Source organism: Jaculus jaculus, chromosome 3 (assembly GCF_020740685.1).
Source record: "Jaculus jaculus isolate mJacJac1 chromosome 3, mJacJac1.mat.Y.cur, whole genome shotgun sequence".
In the NCBI taxonomy this organism is placed as follows: Eukaryota; Metazoa; Chordata; class Mammalia; order Rodentia; family Dipodidae; genus Jaculus; species Jaculus jaculus.
Window position 1 is genome coordinate 136,822,472 of NC_059104.1, and position 27,756 is coordinate 136,850,227.

At 44.9% G+C, this 27,756-nt stretch overlaps 1 protein-coding gene across 1 annotated transcript; it reads right to left on the bottom strand.

Moving 5' to 3' along the window:
• Nucleotides 1–1,270: 1,270 nt before the first annotated feature.
• Nucleotides 1,271–27,069, bottom strand: Pgpep1l (pyroglutamyl-peptidase I like). The gene is made up of 5 exons (XM_012948683.2): nt 26,877–27,069; nt 15,810–15,862; nt 4,413–4,535; nt 2,630–2,856; nt 1,271–1,493 (listed from the first exon to the last, which is right to left on the bottom strand). Exons 1-5 carry the CDS (start codon nt 27,067–27,069, stop codon nt 1,271–1,273), a joined length of 819 nt encoding a protein of 272 aa, XP_012804137.2.
• Between the last annotated feature and the right edge of the window lie 687 nt (nt 27,070–27,756).

Here is a 27,756-nt window from a genome sequence, read left to right on the forward strand (position 1 = left end):
AATGAGATGCTGTCACATACTACCACGTGGATGAACTTCAAGAGTAGCTTCAGGTGAACAGAGGGCTAACTGCTTGGTTAGGGCTGGGGTCCATCTCAGGAAGGGATTAGCTCTGGCTAACCAAGTTCTGGGGGCTCAACTTGACCAACCATAATGTTTAAATGTTATAAAAGGCCTCCCTCCCAGGAGGAGTCCTGGCTGTTTGTGGAAAAACAGGTATGAACTAGGCAAGTGATAAGAAGTCAGATCATGTAGCAAGTGCAAACTTTCCTGTGCTTTTCAACTTCATGGGTCCAGTCACCCTAACTGTACCCCTGCTACCACCTCCCATAAGAAAACACTCTAACTGCTGTTCAGGAGGGGCTTGGCCTAGGCCCCAGCCCAGGCCCAGCCAGAAGGGCCCCCTAGTCCTAACTCTCCACATGGGTTCTTTATCCCCTCCAGCTCCCCACATGGCAGAGTTCCTTGAAATTTCCTTTTCTCTTTCTTTCCATGCTCCCCCCCGCCCAGGCCCTCCATGTGGAACCTCTAGCCACACCAGTGCCCTTTCTTTGGCTCTGTATTTCCTTCACTAAATATAATAATTTAATAATTTTAAAAAGATTAGGCAAAGAAAAAATAAGACACACAAAAAAAATGGACAAGGATTTCAATGTCCCGCTTACACTGGGTACCTGACTCATGGAGCTTATGAGATGCAGGGTGTCGTGGTGGCTGGCAAAGGCTGGGGAAAAGGAGGAGGGGGGAATTCATATTTGATGTTCACAGAGAAAGTTCCAGAGTGGGTTGTGGCAATGGCTACACAACAGTGAACATGTGCTAATGCCACTGGACTATACACAATGAAGTGAGGATTAAAAAGAAACGGGACACCAAACACGAGAGACTCTGAAGCCCAGAAGCCACTCGCAGAACTCAGGTGACAAGCCTGGGGCCAGGAACGGAGCAGTGGCTGCACCGTGTTTCCGTAGCCTCTGGAAAGCAGGTCTGCGCTCCGCACAATCGGGATGGGCAGCCTTTTACAGAAAGGAAAGCCATTACTGGGATTTCATTTTATTATCGTGAAAACCTTTACGACAGCTAGTTACTCCCTCACGAAACATCTGCCTTGCACAGTGTTCTTCTTTCCTCTGGCAATAAAATAATTCTTTGTGATTTTGTTGGGCAAGTTGAGAATTTTGCTCCCTGTGTGTAAAATATTTTACAAGCAACTTTTTAAGAGCCACACACAGAACAGTTGAACTCGACGCCCAAGATGGAAATGTCTGTTTCATGTAAAGGAGGCATCCCCCGGTGGTTTCCCTTCAGCGGCTGTCAGCGCACTTTGGGCCTGGCCTTCCCAGCTTTCTTCCAGCATTTTCCGGATGATAGCTTGCAAGGCTTTCCCCAGAATGCTGGCCAGGAGCCAGCGTGACAGTGGAGGGACATGGATAAGGACCGCATGCCCATTTCCGTGGTACAGAGACAGGTAGTAGGTGTAATCGCAGACATACCTGCAACAGTGTGAAATCCCCTGAGACCTCTCAGACTCTGTGACCTCCGTGAAAGGGGACAGGACATTTTGCTTTTCACAAAGCATGAGGAGATGGGACTGCCATTCAAGGGGACCAAACAAGTTTTGTTTTTCAGTCTCAGGACACAGGGATGGGAATGAGCTAGATAAATACTAGCTGTTGTTCTTAAGGTCCCCATCACAGCAAGTGGCCAAGACAAATGAGGATCACACTTCCAAGCAATTTATTCAAAACCCTTTTAGCCAGGAGGCATACGCCTTTAATCCCAGCACGCAGGAGGTTGAGGTAGGAGGATTAAGGATCATGTAAATTTGAAGTTTCCAGGTTAGCCTGGGCTAGAACAAGATCCTACCTCAGAAAAAACAAAAAAAAAAAACCCAAATCTCTTTACTAGAGATGCCTTTCCTCATTCACACCTTCACTGACTCCTTTTTTTATTTGTTCTTTGGAAAGAGGAGAGATGTTTACTGAGGTCAGAGTTTATCTGAGCCTTACTCTACATTGTTAACTCTCAACTTTGGTCTCCCCAAAATAAAAATTAAAAGGCTTCCAAGAGCTGGGGAGGTGACTCAACCAGTAAAATACTTGCCACAAAAGTATGAGGACCTGAGTTTGGGTCCCCACACCAACATAAAAGCTGGGTGTGGTGGCACATGCCTGTAATCCCAATCCTTGGAGACAGATACAAGAAAATCCCAAAACAAGCTGGCTAGCTAGTGTAGCTGAAGGAGTGGAGTCTGGGTTCAGTGAGAGACCCTGTCTCAATAACTAAGGTAGAAAATGTTCTCTCTCTCTCTCTCTCTCTCTCTCTCTCCCTCCCTCCCTCCCTCTCTCTCTCTCTCTCTCTCCCACAAAATATCATTCTCAAAATTTGCCTTTCCATGTCCCCTATAGCAATGCCCGAGCACCCATGCTAAGGGAACAGAGCACCCATGCTAAGGGAACAGGTGAATTTGGGTCAGGCAGGGGTATGGCCCCACTAGACTACCTATGACAAAGGACAACTCTAGAGATGCCTGTGACCAAGTAGCCATCTAGACAATACAGTACAGAATAGCCTCTTAAGGGGAGAGAAGGCCACTCCCTCTCCCCTCCTGGCTTGGTGCATAGTGTACCTGCCTGCATCTCTGGAAAAGGCCACCTCGATCCCCTCAACAGCAATGCGCTTGCAGACCGCCTTCATGTTGAACACTGACAGCATCACTTCCGGGCCTCCTGGGAGGCACACTCCACCTTCAGGATGAAAGCCCCGGATGTCTGAATCCCAGTAGCCTCGGTTCTTGCCACATTGTTCCAGAAAAATCGCCTTTGCAGAAGTGTCCACACCAACATGCACAGCAAGCTGTGTGAACACGCACAGCAGAGAGATCACAGGAAGGCAGATCACCAAATATGCAGGAGCTCAGCAATGTGAGAGCCCAGCTCTGGGCACCAAACATCTCAAGCACCAAACCCACCAAGAAACCCTAGGATTCCTGCCTATACCCATAATTAATATGACCAGAACTAAATCAACTGGCTCTTTTAGCTGAAGAGAAAACATGTTGCATTTACAGCTAGTTACTTTTGTCTTTCAAAATATTCTCACCGGGTTGTACATCCTCTTTCCAGGTAGGTGTGGGGTGCATTACGGGGGAAGGGAACAAGCTGGCACCTAAGTCTACCACAGCAGAAGCAAAGCCTTTCAGTGGCACCATACATCTTTTTAATTAAACTTTCATAAAGTTAACAACAGTCCAATAAACTCTCTTTTGTGCATGTGTATGCATGGTGTGTGTGCGTACCAGTGTGTGTTCATATGCAAGTGGGTGTATGTGTGTATGCAGATTCGCATGGATTTGTGTTTAAATGTGTGTGGAAGCTAGAGGTCAACACTGGGTGTCTTCCTCAATCATTCTCTAGCTTACCTTGAAAACAAGGTCTCTCAATGATCCTGAGCTCACTGACTTGGCTAGACTGGCTAGCCAGCAGGACTCAGTGAGCCTCCTATCTCCGCCTTCCCAATGCTGGGATCACAGACACGTATACCACTGTGCCCAGTATTTTACATGGGGGCTGGAGATCTGAACTAAGTTCCTCATGCTTGCACGACAAGCACTTTACCAAATGAGCCATCTCCTCAACTCCTAAAATCGTACTAGAATTTATTTGGAACTATTTTTCCTTTTTCAGAAATAGCTGTCAATTATTCTATTAGAGCATTTGGACACAATCCTACCAGCTTGCTTGTGTATGATAGCCTTAATCACATAATCCTTTTTTTTGTTGTTAAGGTAAGGTCTTGCTCTAGCCTAGGCTGACTTGGAATTCATGAGGTAGTCTCAGGGTGGCCTCAAAGTCATGATGATCCTCCTACCTCTGCCTCCCAAGTGCTGGAATTAAAGGTGTGCGCCACCACACCCAGTATACTCTTTATTTTTTATAGAGTATCCATGTTCAGTTCATGTAGGTAGGGTGCTTTGAAGGTGGGCTGCCGTTGGGGAGAATATTTCTCAAATCACTCTTCTAGGCCCAGGAGTCTTTACCTCAAGTCCTCTCAGAACCAGCCAGCTCCACATTGGCACACGTGGATTTTAACACAAGTCCTTTTTCCCTTAGGTGGAAGTTATGCTTGAGTATTGGCTTGAAATAACACTTCCATTTCTCCCCCCACCCCCGCCCCACCGCCACTCTCCTCTCTTCTCAAGCTTTTCTTTCTTCCATGACTCATCCTAAAGTTTCACAAACAAACTCAGAACTTTATGTCATAAGCTAGGACCTCACACATCGTTGAGGGGACCTGGAGGCAAGATATAGTTCAATTATCAACCCTAGAACCAGGTGTAGGAAGTTCACAGGCTCCAGGCCCAACCACATCATCAGTCTTCTGGAACTGCCACCTCCCACGCCATCACTTACTTGTGGTTGAAAATCTTCCCAGATTCTGGTGACCCTCCGCTTCACCTCCCTGTAATCTACAGGCAACTGCAGAGTTCGCAGCTCTACCTCCGTGTCCATCCCCAGGCCCAAGTTGGAGAGCTCCTGCAGAAAGAAGCAGCTAGACTTGCCTCGGGTGATCGGACACGAGGGGAATCCTAGAGCCCAACCTTGGGCTCACACCAAGGGTCTTCACTGGGCCTCAGTCCTGCCCTCCAAGTACTCACAGGGATAAGAAACCAGACAAAGAGACAGAGTCTCCATTCTGTCTGAGTTTGGAGAGATGGCTTAGCGATTCAGGACACTGGCTTGCAGAGCCTGATGGCTTGGGTATTGTTCCCCATATAAAGCCACATACACAAAGTGACGCATGTGTCTGGAGTTCATTTGCAGTTGCACCAGGCCCTGGCACACCCATTCTTATTCTCTCATTCTTGCTCTGACTCTCTTACTCTCTCCTGTTTTTTGATTGTTTGTTGTTTTTTCTCAAGGTAGGGTCTCACTCTAGCCCAGGCTGACTTAGAATTCATTACGCAGTCTCAGGCTGACCTCGAACTCACAGCCAGAGAAAGGCTTCAGTTCCCAGGCACAAAGGAAGATATTTTTTTCTTACAGGTTTTTAAGGCACCGAAGTTCTAGACCTCATGGTTCAGTCTATGTGTTAGAGGCAACAGAGGTGCTGGATAGGAGTCAGGGTGAGAAAGTCAGGAAGACACTAGATAGGACCCAAGACCATACTTCATATGGTTTTGAGATCCTGGCAACAAGGAACTGTCTTGTTTTCCCAGCCTTTTGGCCTTGGGCAGCATGTGGCCCCTCTTAAAGTAACCTGATCTGCAACGCAAAGCTGACCACAACAGTGTCTTTTACTCAAACTTCCAATCCCGCACTATCTTTCTGGAATCCATGGCCACATATATGCGCCATTTTTTTTTCTCAGTTTAAAAATGTCCAGTCATGGGCTGGAGAGATGGCTTAGCAGTTAAGTGCTTGCCTGTGAAGCCTAAGGACCCTGATTTGAGGCTCGATTCCCCAGGACCCACATTAGCCAGATGCACAAGGGGGGGTCGCACGCGTCGCAGGCGTCTGGAGTTCATTTGCAGTGGCTGGAAGCCCTGGCGCGCCCATGCTCTCTCTCTCTCTCTCTCTCTCTCTCTCTCTCTCTCTCTCTTTCTCTCTCCCTCTTTCTCTATCTGTCGCTCTCAAATAAATAAAAATAAACAAAATTTTTTTAAATGTCCAGTCATCATCCTGGCCACCCCAGAGGATCCTCAGCACCGTGCCAGGCACTCCTCACATCCCCGAGAAGGCGCATCCATCAGAGGTTGAGGAAGAGCCGCAGGAAGTGACAACGGGAGGCTAACTGTCAAGCTCGGAGTAGCCCCCGAGGCTGACTACAGCCTCGCTCAGACCACTTTGCCTGAACAATGTCAAGTCCCATTCTTCATATGTGACACTTGACCCAGCCCATTCCCAATAAATACCCTTTAAAGTTGTTCTTCCAAGTGGGTGTGTCAGTCTTACATGAGAACTCCAGGAATGAATGACAGTGACACCACCATTCCCAACCTCCACCTACAGGCATTATCCCCACATATTGTGATTGCATGGTCCTATTAATAAAATTATTGCACATGGTCATGCCTAATCATTAGCTGGTGTCTCAACATACAATGCACACTTCAAGTAGGCTTTGCTATTAATAGGCGAATGTACATCTTTCTAAGTGCTTTTCTTAACTCTTTCCTTTCTTTGTTGGACCATGGTGTTGTCAACTTATCACAATTTTTTTTATCAAAATGTAGCTGACAAGGAGCTTGTGTGAGGGGCAGGAGAAGTGTCTTTGCTGTTCTCTCATATTATCTCCTATCTGTGTGTGAGGACTTCTTGATCATAATGTGAGGACTAGTTTAATGAAGGCTGGATAACATAATCCTGAAACCCACTAACTGGTTAGAACAGTTTGTAATGACTTAAAGGGAACTTTCTGTCATCACTGTGTCCCTTTCCCCTACAGTGAAAGGCCCCCTCTTCTCAGAACCCTGTGCCCATCTGTGGACCAAAGTGCATGCCAAGTGAGGCTGGGTGCTGTGCGAAGTCCAGGGGCACACTGCTCAAGGTTAATCGCTACTTTTATAGCCTAACTGTAGAAATTCATATCCACAGAGGTGGCTTCTACTGAAAAGCAAACAGAAAACCAGCACGTATTTCTCAGGATGAAGAGAAATGGGTTGTTCCTGAAACACCTAGACCGGAACTTGCCATACACTCCAACAGTCCTACTTGTGCGGAATACCTAAAGGAACCAAAAGCTTGATCTCCCCAAAATATTTGCACACACATGTTCATTGCAGCATTATTCACAAGAGCCAAGAGGTGTAAGCAAAAGTACCCAGTGGTGGATAAACTGATAAGGAAAAGGTAGTAAATATGCACAACTATGCTATGAGCCTAAAAGTAGTCCAGCCATCATCCTTACTGTCCCTAGATTGATCTCCAGCCCACCCTCCCTTTCTTTTTTTTTTTTTTTGGCTTCCTATTGTAGTTACTTTTTTATTGCTGGGACAGAACACCCAGCCAGAAGCAATTTACAAGAGGAAGAGTTTGATGTCCATCGCACAGTTCTGGGGCAAGCTTCATCACGGTGTAGACAGCTGCCTCACTTGATCATACATCCGTAGCAAAGAACAAACAGCAAGAACAAGCTGCTCTGAACACACACAGGGCTGGACTCTACCCCAAGGCCTGGCCCTGGTAACACATTCCCTCTAGCAGAGCTCTACCTGCTAGGTGGGAACTGTGATGGTTTGATTCTGGTGTCTCCCATAAACTTAAGTGTTCTGAATGCTTAGGTAGCCAGCTGTTGGTAATTTGGGTATTGAAGCCTCCTGGAAGCAGTGTATTATTGGGGGTGTACTTAAGGGTGTTATAGCCAGCTTCCCCTTCCCAGTGTTTGGCATACCCTCCTATTGCAGTTGTCTAACTGATGTAGACCAGAAGGTGCTGTCTACCCTCTGCTCATGCCATCAGTTTTCCCTGCCATCATGGAGCTTCCTCTTGAGTCTGTAAGCCAAAATAAATCCTTTCCTCCCACAAGCTGCTCTTGGTCAGGTGTTTTCTGATAGCAACACGAAGCTGATTGCAACAGGGACTAAGTAGGAAACTTAACCACAAATACTTAAGGCTACAAGGACATTACATTCAAAACCCCTACACTTCCCAACCATCTCTCCATCTCTGGGAATGGTGTCTGAGGTTCCACCTCCCCAGAACCTCTGCGTTCATTGGTCCCTGTCTAGGTATTCTTGCAAATGGCTTTCAAGATGGGAAACCCAGTATGACACACATCTTGCTCCCCACAGAGAATGTGGCATGTGAGTGCTGGGGCCCAGGGTGGGAACCCGAAGCTGGGAGAACTGGAAGTACTTGAGAGAGTTATAACCTTTCAAAGCTGGCCTAGGGTATAATCACCTGTGGTTACTGATGTCTTCATAGAGGTCAGGGTCCTGATTAATGGCACTTCTAGCAGGCTTACAGCCATGGGGGCAGAATCCAGATGTGGGATGATAATGTTTTACCAGATTTGAGACATGCTGCGAATGTGAGGGTGGAGGTTGGAAAAAGCATGCGCAAGATGCCTTCCCTTTCTCTTTTGTTTCCCCAGAAGCTCTTGGAATCCCTGTTCAAATGTGACATCCTGCTGCTGAACTCCAGGGTCACCCTTGTTTATGTGAGGTTTCTCTACCATTCACCTGTGTGTGTTGTAGGCAGTTCTTTTTTTTTTTTTTTTTTTTTCAATCACACTTAGAGCAGCACAAAATTCTGTCTTCAAACTTCTGGCCTGGCTTCTACTAAGAGAGAAGCTGGCTGAAGCATTTCCTGTGCCAATGGAGCATGTGACATGGGAAGGATATTATACGGTTCAGCTAATCGAAGCCCCAGAGACTGAGTGCCAAGCACTATTGTTTGAACCAGCAAAAAAGTATAAGCACTGCCCAACTATGACAAGGTATAAGACACAGCTGACTGACATTCACCCAACGTCGGGAGGCTAGAGCATTCTTTAAGCAGTCCTTCAAAGCAATGGGATCTGGTGAGTGGTGAGAACCAACTTGTGCAGCAGTCCCTTATCTGTGCTTTCAGTTACCGCAGGTCAACCATGCTCCAACAATATTAAGTGGAAAATTCTAGAAATAAACAAGAGAGGAACTTTATGGTGGAGACACACTGGGTATATATGGCTTCAGTCGGGTGATTAAGATCAGCATAAGCTTTGGATAACTTTGATCACAATATATTGTTATTGTTGCACTATTTTATTATGTGACATTGTCAGTCTCCTCTGCCTAATTTTTAATAGTCATATATAGGAAAAGACAGCATTCACAGGGTTCAATATGTTTGAGGCATCCACTATAGGTCTTGGCACATACCTTAACAGATAAGGGGAATGACAGACAATATAAAGGAAGTACAGTTATGAAAAAGTTGCCTACTTTAACCTAGGTTCTAATATAGCAAAGTACCCAATGGTGGAAGAATGAAACATGGAATCATGCATTTCCCCTGGAGCCTTAATAATGAGGCCCAAGTAGTGGGGAGGTGGGAAAGGGTTCAGGAATCAAACTGTAGCCCAAAATATAAAGTGAATACCCATGACCACATACCACCTCTGTGGATTCATGTAACTCATCAATTCCAAAATGTTCTCAACCGTTAATTTGAATATCCTTTTGCTTCCTTTCTCATTGTTCTCTCCTTCTAGGACTCCAGTGAAAGATCTCATTTACTATCCACATCTCTTATTTTCTCCCACTTCCTCGTCCTTGCGTTCATCTGCTGTCATTCCCCATTTTCCCCTAGGGTCGATTTATCATAGACAATCACTAATTTCCTTTGTGTATCAATGACTTTGTTTAATCCAGACATCATATAAATGACACATAGTCTTTTGTAACTGCTGTCCTTCTTCATCTATCGTAATTCTAAATGGTCTTTTAAGCCAGCTAATAGCTATATTTCTATAACTTCCATAACTCCCATTTTCAATTTGCCTGATCTTTTGATGCTCTATTACTGTTCATTCTTGTGGTTCTGTCTTAAAAATGTTACACAAATAGTTATGCTCTTCTCATTCCAATTGCCAAATTCCTTGCGACTCTAAATCTACTTCTACAGATTCTTCCACATGGCAGTTTGTTCCTTTGTGTTCTTAAACTAGAAACTGATATTTAATTCATCTTCATTTGTAAGAAACTGCGAGTTTAAACTCTCAGAAGAAATCGCACCATCATCTGTAGCAATCAGGGATGCTTGGGACACAGCAATGCTTCCCCGAGGTCGAGTGGCCTAACTTAAAGGCAGGGTCTGGCTTGCATCTCTGAGCCCTTGCTGCTCAGAAGGCTGATCATGGAATTTGCCCTCACCTGCCCTTTATTTGTGCACTAGCCACTGACTTCCCTCAGCCCAAAGTTCCTACAGTGTGTGTGTAAAGGAGGAACTGCACATGCATGTGTCTTTGCTCCTCACATCTGTCCTTAACCTTTGCATGCCCAGTGTTAGACATTTACCATTCAGAGCATCCAGTTTGTCAATTTACTTACTACCTCTTCCTGGAAGCCCCATCCTGCCCTCTTTGCCCTGGTTTCCTAGGACTTATGTGAGCCCTGAACCTCCACAGTAATCCTCTCTATCCTACCATCTCCTATGTGAATTTGCCAGACTCATCCCATACACCTGTAGTTGAGAACCCTGAATAACAGAATCACCTACTAATTGTAGGGAATTACACATGTGAGTATTGTCAACTGGCCAAGCCCATCTGTGGTAGTTTGAATTTATGTCCCCCAATAGACTCAGGTGTTATTGAAATTGAGTTTGCAAGATGGGCGTGGTGGCTCATGCCTTTAATTCCAGCACCTGGGAAGCAGAGGTGGGAGGATCGCTATGAGTTCAAGGCCACCCTGAGATTACATAATGAGTTCCAGGTCAGCCTGGGCTAAAGTGAGATACTACCTCAAAAAAAAAAAAAAAAATTGGATCTTCACCTTCTTCCCCTAGTAGGCAGACTCATGCTGAGGGCGGGATACATCACTGAGAATGGATCTGAAGTCCAGCCTAAGTATGCAGAGGGAGTTCTGCCTGCTTTCCTGATCCTTGCTTCAGGTTCCTGTGTGCTTGCTGGCTAGTTTTGTCTCTCTGCTTGGATCTGTGAAAGGGGGCCAGCCTCTTTCACCACAGTGGAACTTACCCTGGATTTGTAAACTGAAATAAATCCCTTTCTCCCATAAACCATGTCTTGTTCAGAAGTTTGTCCCAGAAGCATGGAGTTGACTAAAACACAATCTTAAGCAGTGGCCATGTGTTGACATCCTTAGTCATCATTACCTTCTCATTTTGCAAATAAGGAAACTGAGGCACATTAAAATTGGGCAAATTTTCTTGTGGCCCAGAGCTTGTCACTGTTAGAACTGAGCAATAAACCTGAGCAGCATGGCTCTTTCCCACTGTCATGACTGCAGAAAGTAAGAGAAGGATTCAAGATAACTGGGATTTGCTGAACATGCTATTGATCAGGAACTGGCTGCAGAAGCCAGGAGCTCACAAAAGCTTGGGGCTGACCTCTCTGTTCCCTGTGGTCTACACCAAAGCCAGGCAGTGGGTCTGAGGTTCTTTGAGCTTTCTCTTGATTGGACAAAACTCAGGAGTCTCCTGCCTGCCACTGTGTTGACAGGATACAAAACCAATGCCACAGATGCCTCAAGTGTGTGACACTGGTGGTTTGGTTGCATTTTCACCATGACTGGGAAACCCTGAGATTCCAGATCCTACCTTCGGCTTGAACAGACAGAAGCATGAAACTGAAGGTCGATGTGAGCAAACAGCTTTCAGTGTCCAGAGTCTATGTGCTACCCATCTGCGGACCTATCATAGAAACTGCCCCAGGGAGTAGACTGTAAGACAGTACACTGTGGACGAGGTCACTGTAGATGAGATGCAGCCCTCCTCACAGACTGTGATGTCTGAGGCTGTTGTTTCTCCTGGTCAGCCACATCCTGAAAATTAAGTGTGCTGCCATGGGCTGGAGAGATGACTTAGCAGTTAAGGCACTTGACCGTAAAGCCTAAGGACCCAGGTTTTAATCCCCAGAACCTACATAAGCCAGGTGCACATGGTGGTGCACATATCTGGAGTTCATTTGCAGTGACTAGAGGCCCTGGCATGCCCATTTTCTCTCTCTCTCTCTCTTTCTCATAAATAAAAAAAAATGCATAAAAAATGGCCAAGTGTGGTAGTGCATGCCTTTAATCCCAGCCCTTGGGAGGCAGAGGGAGGAGGATCACCATGAGTTCAAGGTCAACCTGAGATTAGATAGTGAATACCAGGTCAGCCTGGGCTAGAGTGAGACCCTACCTTGAAAAATAAAAAAAATTAAAAAAAATTTAAATTCTGTGGTATTTATAACAATGACCATTTATTAAGTGCTTACCCCATGTCCCTCACTATGCTGGACAACTTTCCTTGGTAGTTATCATAGTCCTGGCACCTCTAACTTCCTAGGGTCGCCACTGCCACTCATGGGACCCTGCCTCACACTGCTTAGCCTCAGTGGTTCTCTGAAACTATAATACTCCAGATCTTGTACCCTTCATTCTTCCAAAACCAGTATGATATAGGTAACACTGACAAGCTCTACTGTCAGATTGGGATGGAGCCTCTGTATGCTAACCTGGGGGAGCATAAACCTTATTCAGCCTTCTTCCTTCCAGCCTTTTCCTTTCCAAAGAATTCACACTGTTAGCTGGACGTAGTGGCACATGCCTTTAATTCCAGCACTTGGGAGGCAGATTTAAGAGGATCTCCATAAGTCTGGGGTCACCCTGAGACTACACAGTGAATTCCAGGACAGCCTGGGCCAGAGCAATACCCTACCTTATAAAAAAACAAATAAATTTTTAAAAATTCACATTCATATAGTCACTAGTCTGAACCTCCAATGGGATGGGCCTTACCCTCAAGGCATCGCTCCTACTTTCCCAGTGCAGAGCAGTTTGCTTACCCTAAATGGTGGTAATATCTGTAACAATTACAGACCAAAACACTGCAGCCTCTGAATCTGGGACTTAAAATTTGCTTTCATGTATTTCCATGTCAAACTTCATGTTTTTCATATCTTTCCGCTCTGCATTTTTCTCTCTTTCATCGCAGATCTGAATCAGGGCAGAAAAGATAAATCATGCCACAAAGTCAACGCTTTCCTGCCTTGAAATGTCCTCCTGTAAACATATTAGTCCATTACTTTTAAATTCAATTTTGTTCAAGTTCTAAGGACATCAGAAGAGTGTGTCCAGAATATCTTATGGACTGCCTCTAGCCCAGTTCCTGCTAAAGTCATTTTTGTCCTCTCGAACTTTGAACTTCATGAGTCAAGCCTCCATGTTTCTCTTGACCTTCTGGGTTTCTCCTTACCTTCCTTCCTTCCTTCCTTCCTTCCTTCCTTCCTTCCTTCCTTCCTTCCTTCCTTTTTCTTTCTTTTCTTTTCTTCGGTTTTTCAAGGTAGGTTCTTGCTGTAGCTCAGACTGACCTAGAATTAGTCTCAGGCTGGCCTCAAACTCATAATAATCTTCCTACCTCAGCCTCCAAAGTGCTGGGATAAGGGTATGTGCCACCACGCCCAGCTATTTTATTTTATTTTTTGAGGTAGAGAGAGAAGAATTGGCACACCAGAGCCTCCAGACACTGCGACAAACTCCACATGTATGTACCACTTTGTGCATCTGGCTTTACGTGGGTACTGGGAAATCAAACTTGGTTCATCAGGCTTTACAGGCAAGTGCCTTAACCACTGAGTTATCTCTACAACCCTTTCTCTCTCTCTCTCTCTCTCTCTCTCTCTCTCTCTCTCTCTCCCTCTCCTTCTCTGTATATCTGTGTGTGGTGTGGGATATATGCACTGGTGTGTGCAGATGTGTACAGCCCATACATGTATGTGTGGAGGCCAGAGAAGAATGCTGGGTGCTCTTATCGCTCTTCCATGTACTTCTTTCCTTGTGATGGGATTTCCCCTACTGGAAGGGACTGCTGGTCAGGTGCAGGGAGAGGTAGAGGAATGCCATGCCATGAGGGAAGAAAAGCAGCTAAGAAGACAGAGGAAGAGAGAGAAAGTAAATGAGAGAGAAAGAAATAATGAAAAAGAAAGGGGGACTGAAGAGAGGACTTAGCAGTTAAGGTGCTTGCCTGCAAAGCCAAGGGACCCAGATTCAACTCCCCAGGACCCATGTAAACCAGATGCACAAGATGGCACATTGGAGTTCATTTGCAGTGGCTAGAAGCCCTGGCATGCCCATTCTCTCTCTCTCAAATAAATAAAAATAAAAGAATAAAAAATCTTTAAAGAAAGGAGAGAGGGAACAGATTTAGAAAAATACACATCTAAACAGAAAGGCAGACAGAATAGACAGCAAAGCTGGTGGTGGAAGGGCTTTTATGCACCTTGGGGCATGGGGGCCTTGCCAGTGGAAGGGAGCTGGTGGAAGTGCTCAAAGATCCAGGTTGTCTGGCTTCCTGTGCAGCAGAGAGCTGGGTCCTTTGAAAGCTGGTTTTAGGAGGGGGAGGGAGCTCTGAGACTGGCATCTCCCTCAACTCAAAGCTGCTGTCCATCAGCAAACCCCAGTGATTCTCTGATCTCTGCTATCCATGGATTGGGGTTACAGATGGGCATGGAAACACCCAGATTTTTATGTGAGTTCAGGATTGTTCAATTTGGCAGTCTCTAGTCCAATAGGCCCTCATGCTTAAGCTGAGTCATCTTCCTAGTTCCAGCCTCCTGGTCTTTCATATTCCTACAAGAGTGGCTCATTAAGCCCTGCTTATAGCATTGTAAGGCTTGTTCTAGTCCAAAGTTGCAAATACTTCCACATTTCTTCTGAAAACAAGTTCCAAAACACTAAGAATCACACGGTTAAATGTATCATAGTAACACCTCACTCCTGGTACCAATTTTCTATATTAGTTAACTTCTCATGGCTGGGACAAAATACCTTACAAAAATCAGTTTAAGGAGGAAAGTGTTTATTTTATAGTTCTAGGTTGCAGCCTGACATGGGAGGGAAAATATGGTGGCAAGGGCTTGAGACAGCTGGCTACATTCAGCCCATGAGAAAATAGAAAGTAATAAATGCTGCTGATCAGCCAGCTCTCTTGTTTTCTTATATAGTACTGAACCCAAGACCATAGAATGGTTGCTGGCCACAGTTAAAGTTGGCTGTCCCACCTTAATTAAGCTAATAAAGACAAACACACACAGAGGCTGACTTAACCTATACAATCCCTTCCAGGCTCTAGGTCCTGTCAGGTTGATAATCACTATAAACCATCACATTCTTCCATTCATGAGGACAATGAGTTTTGAGGAAATGACTTTCTTGAGACCCCAAAAATCTGAAGTGGCAGGAACAATAGAAATCCATTTCAAGTTGGAGCCCTCCTCATTCATTCTACCTAGGAATGTGCCTTAGCTTTTTTTTTCTCCCCCTTCTTCTTCCTCTTCTTTTTCTTCTTTTTCCTACTCCTTCTTCTATCTCTGCCTTTCCCTCTCTCTCTTTCTCCCTCATTCTGGCTCATAACTATGTGTATGTATGTATGTGTGTGTGTGTATGTGTGTATGTGTATGTATGTATGTGTGTATATATATATATATATATATATATATATATATATATATATATATATATATATATATACATGGCATGTGATCTGTGTGCATGTTTTTTGTTTTAGATATGTGAGTTTGTGCAAATGTGTGCATGTGTAAAAGCCACAAGCTGATGTCTGGTATCCTCAGGTGATCTCCACCTTAGTTTTTGTTGTTGTTGTTGTTATTGTTGTTTTGTTTGTTTTTGGCAGGGTCTTACTGTAGCCCAGACTGACCTAAACTCTATACCCCAAGAGGACCTGAGTGCTAGGATTATAGGTATGAGCCACTGTACCTGGCTCTATCCCATTTTTTTGAGATGGTGTCTCACTGAATCTAGAGCTCACTGCTTACACTAGCCAGTAAGCCCTGGGGATCCATTCATCTGCCTCCACGCCACAGTGCTGGTATTACAGGTGTGCACCACCATATTCTGCTTTTACATGAATGCTGGAGTCAAGTCAAGCACTTTACCCACTTAGCCATCGCCCCAGCCTGTCCTGCACATGTGGGAGGAATACCTGCAGGCAGACAAGTCACTACCCAAGGGCCAAAGTCAGGCCTTTCTTCCAGAGACCAGATGTGTCTTCCTTCCTGTGCAGCTCTGATTACCAAGGGTCCTGTACACTGCACTTTTCTTATCAGCAGAACCAGAATGAACCGGTTGTTCCCAAAGGAGGCTTTACCTTCACTGCTTCCCAGCTGGAATTCACCAGGTGCTGCCGGAAGGGCCCAAAACCTGAAACCAAAGATACCCAGGTTTGATCAAGCCCGGCCACACCACCCATTTACAATTGCTTGTGGCTTCCCCAGCCATTATAGGCCCCAGGGATCTGCTACAACTTTGCCAGTCTGAGCGTATCCTCAGAGTCCTCTGTGTAAGGCGCCGTGGGGAAGCCTAAAAAAGCAGGTGAGACAATCCCTTGACAAGCTGGGAGGGCTGGGAATACTGCACACAAATATTCGATTGAAATGCAAGTCCCATTGGTTGCTTTTCTCCTCATCATTACAACAACCTCAACAGAAGCAATTTAAAGGGTTTATTCTAACTCATGGTTTAGGGAACCAGTCCATTGTAGGGAGGAAGGCAGCTTGCTACAGAAGTCTGAGGCATGTCAGTAGAACCAGAGTGGAGCTCCGACTCTCAAGGCCAGCTTCCCAGCAATACACTCACGCCAGCGAAGCTCTGCCTGCTAAAGGCATCATAGCCTTCCAAAGTTGTTGCCACCAGCTGGGGACTAAGTGTTCAAACACATGAACCCATTTCACATTCAAACCGTAACACGGGTTTTATAGAGAAGCAGAAACAGACCGATGTGCATTTACTCAAATGTGTGTTGACACAGGGTGTAACAGATTGGATCAGATGTCCCTCATAAAGTCACGTGCTGTGAATGCTTGGTTTCCCAGCTCATGGCAATTTGTGAGGTGAAGGTTTGCTGGAGGAGGGTGTGTTGTTGGGTGCAGGCTTCAGCGTGTTATAGCCAGCTCTCCCTTGCTAGAGTTCAGGTTATTCTCCTGATGCTATTGACCACCTGATGTTGGCAAGGAGGTGATGTCCAGCTTCTGATCATGACATGAGGGAGCTTCCCCTCTAGACTATAAGCAAAATAAATAAATAAATAAATAAATAAATAAACTAAAAATAAATGGCCCACTTCTCTCCTATCAGCTGCTTCTGGCTGGGTGCTTTATCCCAGCAATGAGAAAGTAACTAACACAGGTACGAAGGCCTGCACAGGTACAAAAATCTCATGGAGGGAGGAACACAGTATTTTCTTTCTTTCTTTCTTTCTTTCTTTCTTTCTTTCTTTCTTTCTCTCTTTCTTTCTTTCTTTGCTTACTTGGAATTCACTATGTAGTCTCAGGGTGGCCTTGAACTCACAGCAATCTTCCTACCTCTGCCTCCTGAGTGCTGGGATTAACAGTATGTGCCATCACACCAGCTTTTTTTTGTTTTTTTGTTTTTTTGTTTTTTTTTTTTTTGAGAGAAAGTCTCACTCTAGCCCAAGCTGACCTAAACTCACTCTGTAGTCCCAGGCTGGCCTTGAACTCATGGTGATCCTCCTACTTCTGCCTACCAAGTGCTGCCACCATGCATGAGAAGAACGGCAGTTTCAGTAAGAGTTGCTGGAGCAATGGGGCACCAAGAGTCAAAACACTGACCCTTTAGCCCAAGACTCATACCTTAGGCATGAGTGAATTCAAAGAGGACAGTGGCCTTAAATGTAAACAGTAAAACTCTAAAATTTCTAGGGTAAAAAGAAGAAAAAACCTTGGGAGCTGAGGGTAAAGGCAAAGAACCCTTAGACTTAAACCAAAAGCAAGATCTGCAGAAGAAAAACTGATAAATTGGACTCCATCATGGCTGAAAATGTTTGGAGCAGTGTAGGTATAGCTCAGTGTCAGTGGTTAAGGGTGCACAAAGCTCTGTGTTCAAACTCCAGTACCAGAAAGAAAAAGGAAAAGATAGGCTAGTGGAAAGAGGTTATTTTTTAAAAAACTGACTTTTTTGCAGCTGACTGAGGAAAGCAGAAAATTGCCCTTCTGCCAAGTGTGGTACTGCATGCCTTTGATCCCAGCACTGAGGAGGCTGAGGCAAAAGGATCACTGTGGGCTGAAGAAATGATTTCATGGTTAAGGCATTTTCCTACAAAGCCACAGGACCCAGGTTCAATTCCCCAGAACCTACATAAGCCAGATGCACAACATGGCACATGTGTCTGGAGTTTGTTTGCAGCAGCTAAAGGCCCTGACATGTCCATTCTCTCTCTCTCATAAATAAAATAAATAAATAAAACTGTAATCTTTTGTTAAAAAAAGGATTCGAAAAACAAAACAATAGCAACAACAACAACAAAAGGCCAGCCTGAGACAACCCTTCTCCAGAAGCCCTGCAGTCTCCATGTCTCTTGCAATAGTTTTCAGGTTCCAGAAGTGCAGCAAATGAGTTTGGGAATGAGATGTGGGGATAGTGAAGACATGGACTAAGTGATTTCCAAGAGGAGCACCTTGGTAGAGGGCTTGTCTAGCATTCAGGAAGCCCTGGGTTTGATTCCCAGCCCAAACTTGGACATGGTGCTACATGCTATAATCCCAGCACTTTGGAAGTGAAGGCAGGACAATCAGAAATCAGAAGTTCAGGGGCTGGAGAGATGGCTTAGCAGTTAAGCCAGTTAAGCACTTGCCTGTGAAGCCTAAGGACCCCAGTTCAAGGCTCAATTCCCCAGTATCCACGTAAGCCAGATGCACAAGGTGGCACATGCATCTAGAGTTTGTTTCCAGTGGCTGGAAGCCTTGGAGCACCCATTCTCTCTCCCTCTCTCCCTCTTTCTCTGTCTCTCTCAAATAAATTTTAAAAATGAAAAGAAAAAAGAAAAAAGAAGTCCAGGTCATGCTTGGCTATATCATGAGTTTGAGGCCAATCTGGTATACATGAGATCCTGTCTCAAAAGCAAAACAAAACAAGCATGTCTACTCTTTCTTTAAAAAGACCCCGTTCAGAGGACAGAAAGACAAATTACAAGAAAAATAGATTTTTTAAAAATCACATATATAGAATGTATAAGGAACTCTGAAAACTCAATATTAAAAAACCCAATTAGGACTGGAGAGATGGCTTAGCAGTTAAGGCATTTGCCTGCAAAACCAAGGGATCCTGGTTGGACTCTCCAGGACCCACATAAGCCAGATGCACAAGGGGATGCATGCATCTGGAGTTTGTTTGCAGTGGCTGGAGGCTCTGGTGTGCCCATTTTCTCTCTCTCTCTCTTTCTGTCTCTCAAATAAATAAATAAAATATAAAAAAAGAAAGTAGGCATTTATGTTTTCTAAAAATCCAATTAAAAATAGGTAAGTGAGGCTGGGAAGATGCTTCAGTGTCTTAAGTACTGGCTGCTCAAGCATGATGACCTGAGTTCAGATCCCCAGAATGCACATAAAGCTGGATGCAGTGACCTGTAATCCCAGTGTACACTTCAACAAAAATCCCAAAAATATTTACTGGAGAAAAGACAGGCTCTTCAACAAATGGTGCTGGGAAAGATGGATATCTATATGTAGAAGGATGAAAATAGATTCTTATCTCTCTCTATGCACAAGAATTAAGCCCAAATGGATCAAAGACCTTAATATCAGACCTGAAACTCTGAAACTTCTAGAGGAAAAATAGGGAAACCCATCAACATATTGGCATAGGCAGTGACTTTCTTTATATAAACCCAGTTGCTCAGGAAATAAAACCACTAATCAACCAATGGCACCTCATGAAATTACAAAGCTTTTGTACAGCAAAGGACACTGTGAATAGAGCAAAAAGGCAACATACAGAATGGAAGAAAAATCTTTGCCAGCTATACATCTGACAGAAAATTAATATCCAGATATACAAAGAACTCAAAAAACTCACCAACAGCTCACTGATGCTACCTATTATGATTTAAGGTTTATAAAAACTGGATTTAAGGCTCTCAATAAAATAAATTGGGTTCCTCTGTTTATCAAGGTTTTAACTATTAGAGAAACTCAGTCTTAAGATAAAGGTTCATGTATCAGTGCTTAATTTCCAAATATGAGGTATTCATACCTAAAAACATTGTGACTTTAAAGATAGTTCCTGTTTTATTTATGCTAATTCTATCAATTAGTCATCACCAGGTTTTATCACTTAAGTTTCAGTGATTTAATTTCAGTCACTATCACCTTTATCCTCCTGTTGGGTAAAATATGTTGGGATGGGTTGCCTAAGCTTTACCAATTTTAAGTCATAGGTAAGACATAAAATTGTTTTATGTTAATAAAAATTCTTTTTATTCCTGAGATCAATTATTAGCCAAGATTCACCTAAAAACATTGGTTGTTGTGGTGGCTTGATTCAGGTGTCCCCCATAAGCTTAGGTGTTTCTAAATGCTAGGTTCCCAGCTGATAAAGACTTGGGAATTAACACCTCCAGGAGGTAGTGGATTGTTGGGGCAGGCTTATAGATGTTATAGCCAGCTCCACCTTGCTAGTGTTGGCACACATTCCTATTGTCCACTTGATGTTGTTCATGCCATCGTTTTTCCCTGCCATCACGGAGCTTACCTCTTGAACCTATAAGCCAAAACAAACCTCTTTTTTCCCCACAAGCTGCTTTTGGTTGGGTGATTTCTACCAGCAATGCAAACCTGGCTGCAACAGTTGTCAAATAGTATTTTCTTTTTTCAAAACAGATTTGTCAAGGGTTGTATTAGAGCTTAGCTGTTTTGGTTCAACAAAGACCAGATTCTGCTCTATTATATGTAAAGTAACTGTCTCATTCCTACACCTCAAGTTCAGTGCTTGTAACAAAATTAACTCTTAAGACATATTCCCTGCTTTAGGGTATAGCCTCTTGTTCAAACAATGGTCCTCATCTGAGAGAAATAATTTCACTATCTGTGATTCTGTTTCCAGCATTCCGTGGGTAATTGGTACCCACAGAGGAATCTGGACTAAGCATAGATGTTTTCAAACACAGGTGCCAAGACTTTATATTCTTACTTCTCTTTTGCTGACAATCTCTAGGTTAAATTGGTTTAGATGTATATTATTTTCAAGACTGGTAACAAGTTCTCCCTGCATTCATAGCTATTAGGTATTTAAAGGGTAAGACATGCCTATTTTCTAATGCTTCAGATATACTCTATGCTGCTACAGAATAACAAAACTTAGAGGTTAAACAAAATAATTTTAAACATTGATGTCAATCTTTAACTGGATAGGTTCAGTAATCAAATATGGTAGATTTATATCCTTCAAGACTGGTGTAACTTCCTTTATAAGTGTAATAATAACCTATGTAGAAGGCAAAGCCAATTGGAATCACTGGTGCTAAAAAGGCCAATAGTTTGGCCTGTGCCCCAGGTCAGGAGACCACTGGAAATGATAGGACCCTTCTACACTGGCCCCCTGGTCACCTATCTTCCTGATTAGGGAGGATATGGAGATCCAGAAACAAACAAAAAAAAAAAAAAAAAAAACAACAACAACAGTGTACAGTCTGAAACAGTAGAGCCACAATTGAGGAACAATTAGTCCTCCTAGCTTCCCAAAGAAGGAAAAACTACTTGGTCTGCACAGCCTTGATTTAACCTAACAGACAGAAAACATCAGTAAGCTATAGGGCTACTCCTGGGTCCTTAAAGTCTCCTTTGGAGAACCATTAGTGACCTCCAAAATTAATCCTTGATTAAGTGTTGGCTATTTGCTTGGTCTTAAGCACTCAGAGAGAAATGTATAACCAAAGATAAAGGGATACATCAAATATATGAATGGCCTATTAAGTAACACAACAAGAGCTTTCCAAGAGGGAAAATCGATGCTTAAGACATTTCCCCATCTCTAATAGTTCTAAATCTATAATAAGGAAAATCAACCATAGATGTCAAAAGGGTTATTTTCAAATCTAAAAAAATATATATATATATGGATGACTCTGGCCAAGGGTCACTTAATTCAAAAGACTTCCTTATACTAGGAACTACAGTGAATCTCTTCTAACTTGTACCAGAACATCTTTAAATAAATCGTAAGACCAAAAATATATTTATATAGCTAATGGCACCCATTGGGTCTATGGTACCAACCATTGGCCCTGGCTAACCCCAAAGCAAATTTAAAAAGGTACACTCTGGAAGGCTATTATGCAAAATATGGTATATTCACCATTATCAAAGTTAAAGGTTGTATATGTTTCTGATAACTCTTCTAATATCTCATTTGTTTTACGAGCCATACAGACACAGATTCAGGCCATGTCAGACTGCTAATGCCATTCAATGAACAGTTCTGGAAGAAAATCATCCAGCTCATGCTCTGATGGTCCTGAGACAATCCAACTCCATCTACCTGGGCTCCCTCAACTGCTCCCCAAGGCCTAGAAGTCCACAAGAAGGAAAACCCTAAAGGTGACCAATTAGCTGCATGCTCACTCATTAACTCCTTATTTTTATTCTTTCTTTCCAACATTTTCTTCCAAGGCTATCTTCCTGCACTCCATCAATATACTTTTGGGGTCCTTTAGAATAGTTTCCCTCTCTGGGAGAGACTCTCTAACTGCCACAACTCCATGCCCCATTCAGCAGGAAATAGTTCAGGATCTGATGTCATCACCCCTTGTTCCCTAACAGCCGTAGTCTGTCTTCTCATGAGAGGGGAAAATGAGAGGGGGGTACAGTTAGGGTGACTGGACCCCTGAAGGTAAAAAAGGGAGGAAAGTTTGCACTTGCTAGAAATCAAAGATGATTTGGCTTCTTATTTCTTGCTTAGTTCCTTAGACCTGTTTTCCCACAAACTACTAGGACCCCTCCTGGAAGGGAGGTCTTTCATAGCATTTAAACACTGTGGTTGGTCATGTTCAGCCCCTGGAACTTGATGCCAGGGCTAACCTCTTCCTGAGACAGCCCCTAGCCCTAACCAACCAGCTGGCCCTCTGGTTCACCTATAAATACCTTTGCAAAGGGAGGGCAGGTTCTCAGACCACTTAGGAACTTCCAGCTGTGGGTGAGGTTTTCCTTTGGCTGGGCCTTGGCAACTCAGCCCAGGCCCAGGCCCAGCAAGGACCTCCCCCCCCCACCTTACTCTCTGCATGGCTCCTTGACCCCTCCTGCTTCCTACTTGGCAGGAGCTCCTTGAACGTTCTTTTCTCTTTCTTTCCATGCTTTCTTTCCAGGCCCTCCACATGGAATCTCTAACCACATGGGTGCCTTTCCTTGGCTCTGTACTTCCCTCAATAAATATAATAATTTAATAACAAATAAATAAATAAATGAGTGAACTATACTGCATGACATGTATCTTACTTAACCCAGTCACAGTTTTGAAATGAAGAACCATTTACACAACCATCAACTTATATGAACCTAATTGAAAAAAAATTTTTTAATCCAAAAGACAACATACTAGCCAAGTGTGTTAGTGCTGACCTTTAATCCCAGCACTCGGGAGGCAGAGGTAGGAGGATCACAGTGAGTTTGAGGCCACCCTGAGACTACATAGTGAATTCCAGATCAGCCTGGGCTAGTGTGAAACCCTACCTCAAACAACCAAAACACACACCCACACAGTAAAAACCTAAACAAAAGGAAAGTAAAAGAGGGCTGGAGAGATGGCTTAGTGGTGTAAGGCACTTGCCTACAAAGCCAAAAGACTCAGGTTCAATTCTTCATGTGCCCATGTAAAGCCAAAGGCACAAGGTGGTGCATGCATCTGGGGGTTGCAGTGGCCCTTGTGAGCCTGTTTTTTTTCTCTCTCTCTCTGTCTCTCTCTCTCTCTGTCTCTCTCTCTCTCACACACACACACAAATAAATAATTTTTTAAAAGAAGGCCAGGCTTGGTGGCTCACACCTGTAAACCTAGCAATAGGAGGCTGAAGCAGGCATACCACGAATTCTGGAATTCAAGGCCAACCTGGTCTACACAGTGAGTCCAAGATGGACTGGGCTAAAGAGAGACCCTGACTCAAAAAAAAAAAAAAAAAAAAAAGCCACATGCTACATGATTTGAAGTACCACCTTGTATATCTGTTGTACGTGGGTCCAGGGTGAACCTGGGTCCTTTGGCTCTGCAGGCAAGTGCCTTAACCAATAAGTCATCTATCTCTCTAGCCTTCTTTTGGTGGATTTAACACTGGACTATCTCACTATTGGAAGGTGGGGGAACTGTGAAGAAGAGGCCTTGTCAAAGGAAGGAGGTCACAGGGGGTATGCCTGCTTCAGCCTCCTATTGCTAGGTTTACAGGTGTGAGCCACCAAGCCTGGCCTTCTTTTAAAAAATTATTTATTTGTGTGTGTGTGTGAGAGAGAGAGAGACAGAGAGAGAGAGACAGAGAGAGAGAGAAAAAAAACAGGCTCACAAGGGCCACTGCAACCCCCAGATGCATGCACCACCTTGTGCCTTTGGCTTTACATGGGCACATGAAGAATTGAACCTGAGTCTTTTGGCTTTGTAGGCAAGTGCCTTACACCACTAAGCCATCTCTCCAGCCCTCTTTTACTTTCCTTTTGTTTAGGTCTTTACTGTGTGGGTGTGTGTTTTGGTTGTTTGAGGTAGGGTTTCACACTAGCCCAGGCTGATCTGGAATTCACTATGTAGTCTCAGGGTGGCCTCAAACTCACTGTGATCCTCCTACCTCTGCCTCCCGAGTGTTGGGATTAAAGGTCACCTTGGAGCTGTATCTTGCCCTGACTCCTTCTTTTAAAAGAAAATTATTTCAGAGTGAGAGAGAATACTGGTGCACCAGGGGCCCCTCCCACTGCTAACAAACTCCAGACACACGTGCCACTTTGTGGATTTGGCTTTATGTGGGTACTGGGGAGTCGAACCTGGGTCATCAGGCTCTGCAAACAAGTGTCTTGAACTGCTGAGTCATCTCTCCCCACCCCTGAACCCTTCCTGATTACTGCTCTTCTCTGTTTCCAATCCACCATCAGGTAAATAGCCTCCTCCTCCACATGCCTGCTACCATGATATTCTGCCTCCAGGTAAGCCTTGGCAACCACCAAGAGCATAGCTCACTGGAGCAAAACTCTCAGGGAATGGGAAATTTTGCAACAGGCTGGCCTGAAGGAACCCCAGGAGGGGGACCCCACGCTCTGCCTGGATATGGCGACACCCCAAATCACTCACGAGAAGCAGTCTTGATGCAAACTGCAAGAGGATTTTATTCCAAGCGCGCTGGGGCCCACAGTCGTACACCGCACAGGGGTAGAGGACTGCAGAGCCCCGAATGCAGGAACAGGACAGTTTTTATAGGGTTTCTAACAAAGCCTGTGCATTAGACCAATCATTTTTTTAATATCAGGAGCCCGCGGGGTGCGAGCCAGTCAGTTTGTGCCACCCCATAGTTTCTAAGCCAATTAGTTTAATTTGTTCAAGCCCCTCGTGGACCAATCATTCTCTTATGACCTTGGTGGTCAGCATTTGCGCAGGTCCTTGGGTGGGAATAGCAGAGTGTGGTATCAGTCTCCTGTGACCTCGGAGGTCAGCATTTGCACAGGTCCTTGGGTGGGGGTAGCAGAGTATGGTATCAGCCTCCTATGACCTTGGTGGTCTGAGGCAGGCTGCTACAGCTTATGGTGCAGGCTACTAAGGCTTACAGTGTGGGCTATTAAGGCTTATGGTGTAGGCTATTTACAGAAACCAAATAAGTGGTTCACTTCATTACTCATTTCCCATCCTTGAGGGCTATCTCATGCCCTTTTTACCTAGTTTTATATTAGGAGCGGACTCTGATATAATGAGAAGAGGGATTCTTTACTTGCTTCCAACAGAGAGTAAAGCCTGGAGTTTGAGGTATGCAGGGGACCGCTTAAGCTCCCTCCGGAGCGGAGCGTGATAGTATTTCTGGGCTTCTGAATTCTTGGGCCTTTCATATCCAGGGTGCCCACAGGCATCATCTGGCTACATCTGAATTCTATAGGGTAAACAGCTGTAACGGCCACAGGAACCTGTAGCCATAGAGAACAAGAGAAAATACTGAGTTTTAGGGAAAATTTTAATGAGATACCAGGGTCCTCATAAATCACACGTTTTGGAATCATTCAGATTTGCAAAAATAACATCTGTTGTTTTAAACGAGGAAAAACAACCTCTCTAGCAAAGGTTGGAAGCATTTGCTTTGCTGGGCCAAACTTCAGGGTCAAGTTCAAGGCCCTGGAGTGGAGTTTGGGAACGGGCAGGAGAAATGTCTGAGAATCAAGGGGCCTTTGGGAGGGTTCAGTCTCTTCCCCTCTCTCACTGCTACCTTACTGTCGGTGCCAGAATGCCTTGATCTTAAGGCAGTTTGCAGGAGTCTTTGCTTTCCCACCATCTGTCTACATGCCAATTGTCAAGGCGAGATTTACACACGTAGCAAATCCAATTACGCAATGAGACTGCCGCTGGCGCACCAAACACCGCTAATGAAGGCAGCTGGGGCTCTGGAAGCCACAGGGCATCCCAAATGGCACCTGGTGACGAACAAACAGCAAGCTGATAAGACTAAGGTAAGGGTGGGGTGTAATTCTAAGCCCAAGGAGGACCTTCAGTCTTCACATTTCCTTTGGGACAAACACTGCATTTATCAGGCGTAGAGTTTCTTGGGGAACTCATGTGTAATTTGAACCCTTCAAGCCTGTAGACACAAAATCAACACAAATGATTGGAGAAAATGATGGGAGGGGAAAAAAAAAAAAGAGTTGCCGAAGAATTTTCTTTTTCTTTTCTTCTCTTTTTGGAAGGTTGATAATATAAATTGCAGTCTGAAAAGTATTTAGCTAAATAACTCAGTTAAAACAGGTGACAGGAATCCTTTTCTACGTGCTCTGAACCCAACACAATTCGAAAACCTTTAGATGTGTCAAACGGGTGTAACTAAAAGTAAATGAAGCAGTAACTAAAAATAAGCAAAGAGCTTGGTGAGGAAAGATTAAGTCCCCAGGGGCCAGCTGTGACAATGATACGGGCGAGGAGCGTGTAATCGGTGAAAAGGTTCGGTCCTTTCTGAGCCCCCCAGCTCCCCTGCACCCCAATGTCACGTGTCCTCCGGGCGGGGCTGGGGGACCGAGGAGGTCTCAGCAAGCCTAAGCCACAAGTGGGCACGTCCGTGCAGGCCACCGAGCCACCGCGGCAGGAGAGCCCGGGCCCCTTGTTTGTTTGTCTTTTCATAGGTCACAGGGGCAAGTTAGCTTCCATCTGGAATTCCTAGCGTCACCAGTTGCCACTCGTTTCCCCCCCGCCCCCGGGAGCTGTTTACGAGCAGGATCCGGCAAGCGCGCATTCCGAGCTGAAAGCGGCGGGCGCGCGGGGACGCGGGGGACGCGGGGGGACGCGGGCTTACCGGTCACCACCACGCAGCGCGGCGGCCAGTCCGTGAAGTCCCCGTGCGCCCCGGCGCCCCCGCGCGCCCCTCTGCGGGCCGCCAGCCGCTCCCCGCCGGCGCCATCCATGGAAGGTGGTAAGGCGACGCCCTTGGGAGCGCAAACAGCAGCGCTGGACGCGTGACAGCAGAAGAGACCGGAGTCACAGCGCCCATGGGGATTTGCGTGGGCCGGGGATGACCCTAAGGGGCGCTGCCTGATAGTGACCAGCTATCCTATCTTCCCTGGACGGAGGGGGCGTCTAGAGCCGTGGACTAAAATAGGATTAAACCAGGGGTCGTGGGTCACCCTATCTATCCTTACATCGACCTATTTGTGTTTGCTTTTTCTTTTTCTTTCTTTTCTCTCCCTCAAAACCCTTGCTGCCCAGATGGTTGTGTTTAACTATTATCATTTGGTGATGATCGCTCTTGAATTCTTCAAAGTGGTTTTGATTTTATTTTATTTAAACGGAAGGAGACACCTCCTCGCTTCCCCCGCCCCCCGCAGGAAACTTAGATATTGGCTGCAAGCGCGGGGCCCTGTCCCTGCCGCCTCAGCCCAGAGAGGCAGGAGCTCTCCACGTCTGCTGCTTTCTGGCTGTGGGCTTTTCCTCACTCAAAAGGGTGCCTGAGAGATGTGCTTCCTGCTGCCCTGCCCCCCATTAAAGGTGCCACAGAATATCACCCACAGTCTGGCAGCCCTCAGAGCTCTGTAGTCACTTCCCTTTTTAAAAACTGTGTCAGAGGAACCAAAAAACTAAGATTTGTGGACAGT